Below are 6,652 nucleotides of genomic sequence, written 5' to 3'. Positions count from 1 at the left end.
TCCCATATTCAATCATCAAATCCAGACACTATTGTGGATATCAGCAAGTGCTGGTTGACAGGAGCCTGTTATAGCTGTCTCTGGGGAGGCTCTGACAGTAACCGACTAACACAGAAGTAGAGGCTCACAGCCATCCCTAGGACTGAGTACAGGGTACCCAATGAAAGAGCTAGAGAAAGAAGCCAAAGAGCTGAAGGGTTTGCAGCCCCTTAGCATGAACAATAATATGAACTAACTAGTATCCTCAGAGCTCCCAGGGACTAAAACTCCAACCAAAGAGTACACATGGGGGAACTCATGGCCCCAGCAGCATGTGTATAGCAGAGGATGGCCAAGCTGGTCATCAATGGGAGGAGAGGACCTCGGCCTGTGAAGGTTATATGCCCCAGTGTAGGGGAATGCCAGGGCCAGGAAGTGGGAAAGGGTGGGGTGGTGAGCAGGGGGAGAGGGGAGGGAACAGGGGATTGTTTTAGGTTTATTTTATTTTATTTTATTTTTATTTTTTCTTTTGGAGGGGAACCTGGGAAAGGAGATATTGTAAATAAAGAAAACATCTAATAAAAAAACTTAGATATTTTTGGAAAAAACAAACAAACAAACAAACAAACAAACAAACAAAAAAACCAATCCTCACCAGATACAAGAAGACTGAAATCTATCCTATAAGATCACCATGGCCTAAGGCTGGTATTCAATAACAGCAAAAACTACAGAAATCCCACATACAAGTGGAAACTGAACAACTCTCTACTCAATGATAACTTGGTAGGGGAAGAAATAAAGAAAGAAATTATAACTTCCTGGAATTGACTGAAAATGTTGATATATCATACCAAAAGTTATGGGACACAATGAAAGCAGTGCTAAGAGGAAAGTTCACAGCCTAAGTGCCCTGATAAAGAAACTGGACTTAACAGCACACTTGTTAGCTCTAGAACAAAAAGAAGCAAACACATCTAAGAGGAGTAGAAGACAAGAAATAGTCAAACTCAGGACTGAAATCAACCAAATAGAAACAAAGAGAAAAACACAAAGAATCAACAAAACCAAAAGCTGGTTTTCTGAGAGAATCAACAAGATAGATAAACCCCTAGCCAAACTAACTAAAGGGCCCAGAGGCAGTATCCAAATTAAGAAAATTAGGAATAAAGAAACATAACAAGAGAAACAGAGGAAATTTTTTTAAAAAAATCATCACATCCTACTATAAAAGCCTATACCCAAGAGAACTGGAAAATCTAGATGAAATGGATTGTTTTCTAGAAAGATACCACATTCCAAAGTTATATCAAGAGCAGGTAAACTATCTAAACAGGCCCATATCTCACAAGGAAATAGAAGAAGTCATTAAAAACTTCCCAACCAAAAGAAGCTGGATGAGTTTGGTGCAGAATCCTACCAGACCTTCAAAGAACACCTGGTACCAATTTTCCTCAAACTATTCCATAAAATAGAAAGAGAATAGAATAGAATAGAATAGAATAGAATAGAATAGAATAGAATAGAATAGAAATACTACCTATCGTTCTATGAAACCACAATTACTCTGATACCTAAACCACACAAGGACCCAATCAATAAGTGAATTTCAGACTAATATTGCTTATGAATATTGATACAAAAATACTCAATAAAATTCTTGCAAACTGAATCCAAGAACACATCAAAACCATCATTCACCACAATCAAGTAGGCTTTATCCCTAGGATGCAAGGTTGGTTTAATATACAAAAATCCATTAATATAATCTATTATATAAACAAACTCAAAGAAAAACTCACATGATCATCTCCTTAGATGCAGAAAAAGCATTTGAAAAAATACAACAACCCTTCATCTTAAAAGTATTGGAGAGATCAGGAATTCAAGATCCATACCTAAACATAATAAAGGCAATTTACTGCAAACCAGCAGTGATTATCAAATTAAATGGAGACATACTTGGAATAATCCCACTGAAATCAGGGACAAGACTAGGATGCTCACTCTCTCCATATTTATTCAATAAAGTACTCGAAGTGCTAACTAGAATAATAAGACAGCAAAAAGAGATCAAGAGGATACAAATTGGCAAAGAAGAAATAAAGGTATCACTATTTGCAGATGATATGATAGTATACATAAGTGACCCCGAAAATTCTACTAGAGAACTTCTCCAGCTGATAAACAACTTCAGCAAAGTGGCCAGATATAAAATGAACTCAAGTAAATCAGTAACCTTCCTTTATACAAATGATAAACAGGCTGAGAAAGAAATTAGGGAAACAACTCCCTTCACAATAGCCACAAATAATATATCTTGGGGTAACTCTAACCAAACAAGTGAAAGGCCTGTATGACAACAAATTCAAGTCTCTCAAGAAAGAAATTGAAGATGATCTCAGAAAATGGAGACTTCTCCCATGCTTATGGATGTCAGAATTAACAAAGTAAAAATGGCCATCCTACCAAAGGCAATCTATAGATTCAATACGATCCTCATCAAAATAAGCGAAAAGAATTCTTAACAATAAAAGAACAGCTAGGGGAATCACAATCCCTGACTCCAAGGTGCTAGTCTAACTGGCTGTCAAGTATGTAGAAAAATAAAAGTAGACCCATATTTGTCACCATGTACAAAGCTCAAGTCCAAGTGGATCAAGGACCTCAACATAAAACCAGATATACTGAATCTAATAGAAGAGAAAGTGGGAAAGAGCCTTGAACTCATGGCACAGGAGAAATTTTCCTAAACAGAACTCCAATGGCTCATGCTCTAAGATCAAGAATTAATAAATGGGACCTCATGAATCTGGAAAGTTTATGTAAAGCAAAGGACATAGTCAACAATACAAATTGGCAACCTACAGATTGGGAAAAAAAAATCTTCACTAACCCCACATCTGATAGAGAGCTAATGTCCAAAATATATAAAGAACTCAAGAAGCCAACAATCAAAAAACCAAACAACTCAATCAAAATTGGGGTATAGAACTAAACAGAGATTCCACAACTGAGGAATCTCAAATGTCTGAAAAGCACTTAAAGAAATGTTCAAAGTCCTTAGTGATCAGAGAAATGCAAATCAAAATGGCCCTGAGATTCCACCTTACATCAATCAGAACTGCTAGGATCAAAACATGTTGATCATGTTGATCAGGTGACAACACATGTTGGAGAGGATGTGTAGTAAAAGGAACACTCCTCCATTGCTGGCGGGATTGCAAACTGGTACAACCACTCTGGAAATCAATCTGGAGGTTCCTCAGAAAATTGGAAATAGATTTATCTGAAGACTCAGCTATGCCACTCTTGGGAATATAGCCAAAAGATGCCCCACCATGCCACAGGGGCACATGCTCCACTATGTTCATAGCAGCCTTATTTGTGATAGCCAGAAGCTGGAAACAACTTAGATGTCCCACAACAGAAGAATGGATATAAGAATGTGGTTCATTTACACAACGGAATACTACTCAGTTATTAAGAACGAGGACATCTTGAGTTTTTCAGTCAAATGTATAGAACTAGAAAATATCATCCTGAGTGAGGTAACTCAGAACAAAAAGGACATGCATGATATGTACACACTAATAAGTGGATGTTAGCAAAAAAAAATGTACAGAATACCCAAGATATAGTCCACAGAACTCAAAAAGGTCAACAAGCTGAAGTTGCCTCTGTTTGGGAGGGAGAAGAAAGCAATCACAAGTATGGAGGGAGGGAGGGACAGGGGGAGAGGGAGTTGGAGGGAGAGGGGAAGCTGATCTGATGTTGGGTGAGGGAAAAGGACTGAAGCCCTGAGAGCCAGCCGAAATAATGGAAACAAGCAACCTCGGAAGATATGAGGTTGGGGAGACCCTCCAGAATACACCAGAGATCTGGGAAGTGAGAGACTCTCAGGACTCAAAGGGAGGGACCTTAGATGAAATGCCCAATAGTATGGGGAGGCAAGAAGACAGGACACCAAGTGAGGGAGAGGGGGGCCATCCCACTGTCACAACTCTGACCCATAATTGTTCCTGTCTGAAAGAATTACAGGGATGGGAATGGAGAGGAGCCTGAGGAAAAGAAGGTCCAGCGGCAGGCCCAAAGTGGGATCCAGCTCAAGGGGAGGTTCCAAGGCCTGACATTATTACTGAGGCCATGGAGCACTCACAAAAAGGGACATACCCTGACTGCCCTCTGAAAGACCCAACAAACAACTGAAAGAGTCAGATGCAGATATTTGTATCCAACCATTGGACAGAAGCAGCTGACTTCTGTTGTTGAATTAGGGAAGGCTGAAAGAAGCTGAGAAGAAGGGCAATCCTGTAGGAGGACCAGCAGTCTCAATTAATCTGGACCCCTGAGATCTCTCAAACACTGGATTACCAAACAGACAGCATACACCTGCTGCTATGAGGCCCCAACACACATACAGTCGATGACTGCCGGGTCTGTGTTCATTCAGTGATGGTGCACAGAACCCTCAAGAGACTGGCAGCCCCAGGGAGTTTAGAGGTTAGGTAGGGTTGGAGTTGGGACATCCTTGTGGAGGAGGTAAGGGATGTGAAACAGTGGGAGTGTGGATGGGGACGGGGAGTAAAATATGGAGTGTAAAAAACAAATTAATTTAAAAAAGAAAGATATGTATACACATACATATTAATCTACATTAGAACAATATGAACAATATGGGTAGAGGTATAGTTTGGTGACACATTGCTGTCCTAGCATGCGCAAGGCCTGGGTTCAATTACCAGAACTGTAAATAAATAAATTAATTAAAGTTCATACAATTTTACTGTGGCTAGTGAGATATTACCTGACTTGTTTTGAGTTCATTAAAAGGCTAAAAATATACTCAGGAAGGTATGTTTTATGTCAGCTGAGGATAGCTATTAACTCAAGGCACAGTGGGAGGCAGTGGAGTAAAATAAGAAGGATGTGGTAGCAATGAATTTTTTTTCTTTTTAAAAGGAAAACCTGCAAGGAACAGATTTTGTGGAAATGTAGGTTGGGATGCAGTATCACAGGTGGTCAGACGTTATGGCCCTGAGACTGCAGTTCTGCTAAGCTCACATGCTAAGTACGAGTTATCCTTGGGTTTAAAGACAATAAGAAAATACCAGCTACAACTTTGTGTTGTGTTTGTGTTGCACAGATGCCTTGTATTTTTTGTATGTCTACAACACTTCACACACAAAAGTGAAGTTCAGAAGACTTGCCAGCGGCCACACATGGACTGAGTCACTCATACCTACAGAGTGATGTATACATCCATGTATGTGTGCCTGTGTGTGTACATAATATATAAACGGAGAGAGATGGAAAGATAGAGGGAGAGGCTGCTGTCATGACACATAAAATGATATTTAGAAATATGTATACACACATGTGAGGAGCCCATGAACATTCTCACACTGATAGTATGTCTGAAAAGAACATTTTAGTAGTGATTAATAACATTTTAAATTTTCTACCTCCAAGTTCCTAACATTTGACACATTACTTAATTAAGCCTAACCTCTTCATCTGTCATTGATGCAATACTCCTGAGGGAAACTTTATGAGATGTTCTTACACTATAAAAAATGAAAAGCAACATTAATTCAGATGACATTTAGAATAATAACAATTCAGGTTAACATTTTGAGTATTGTAAGCAAATGACATCATAAAGAAGAGAAACTGTTTTGTAAATAAAGTTTCCTGAGGGTTTAGGCAATTTATACTAGTTAATTAATCAATACACCCATTCATCAAAGAACATAAAATCTGCGAGGGCCAGGACTTCATGATGGGTTTTGAGTTATCCTTACCAAAACCTATAATGTTTCCTGGAACATAACAGCAAAACCAAATAATCATTTGTGAAATGTATAATAACCATATAAGGAAAATGTTATTTAGTGACTTGAATATGTCAGGATGTTGCGTGGCATATAAGGAAATAATCCAAAATTGCTATTTCCCTGTAGAGCATCAATATTCAGTGAGCAAGAAAATACATAAAATAATTCTATATATTATATTACATTTAATAAATATTGATATTACTGCAAATCTAGATATTTTAGACCATAGAAACAAGTGATAAGGAAATAAATATGTTTAGAGGAATTATATATAAATAAATGTGTAATATAATGATGCAAAATTAAATTAGGCAGTACAGACTATAAAGTATGTGCAAGATTCTATGAAAAACATACCAAACAGGTGCCCAGATTGTCCAGGAAGTCCTTAGGAATTTCCAAGAATGAATATGAATTCTGAGTCTAGTGGAGTAAAAATCTGCTGGCTGGCTTTGGGCTGAGGTAGTATACAACAAGCAAAATTAGGTAGGGGAAACTCTGAGATACATATGGTACCAGGGAAATTGATTGGGTTTCCCTTCTGGTTTCTTATTCTAATTAATAAAAGAACTTAGAAACAGAACAGATAGGAAGCACAAAGTCATTTTTATTAAAATTTGAGATAAAAACAGGGTAGACAAGCTGTGCATCTTGGTGGCTGTCAGGAGAAGGGAGTCAGAGAAGAGAAAGGAAAAACATTGTTTTGAGTTTGGAGCCAAGAAAGCTGCACCTTGTGCAGCAAAAGTTAGCAAGAAGCTGGATGGAGGGTATGAGGGGATGGATGGGGGATGGAGGGTATGAAGGGATGAATGGGGGATGGAGGGTATGAAGGG

The 6,652-nt window shown here is 38.4% G+C and overlaps 1 protein-coding gene across 2 annotated transcripts in view; it reads right to left on the bottom strand.

The window, feature by feature from the left end:
- The window catches only part of LOC116088394, a 52,145-nt gene that overhangs the window by 37,021 nt on the left and 8,472 nt on the right, over positions 1-6,652 (bottom strand). For both annotated transcript variants that reach the window (XM_031367403.1, XM_031367404.1), the window contains exon 5: positions 5,489-5,546. In XM_031367403.1, the coding sequence (XP_031223263.1) occupies positions 5,489-5,546 (58 nt within the window). The remainder of the gene's footprint in view (positions 1-5,488; positions 5,547-6,652) is intronic.

Source organism: Mastomys coucha, unplaced genomic scaffold, assembly GCF_008632895.1.
Source record: "Mastomys coucha isolate ucsf_1 unplaced genomic scaffold, UCSF_Mcou_1 pScaffold14, whole genome shotgun sequence".
Classification (NCBI taxonomy): Eukaryota; Metazoa; Chordata; class Mammalia; order Rodentia; family Muridae; genus Mastomys; species Mastomys coucha.
This window is presented reverse-complemented; position numbering and strand designations above follow the sequence as displayed.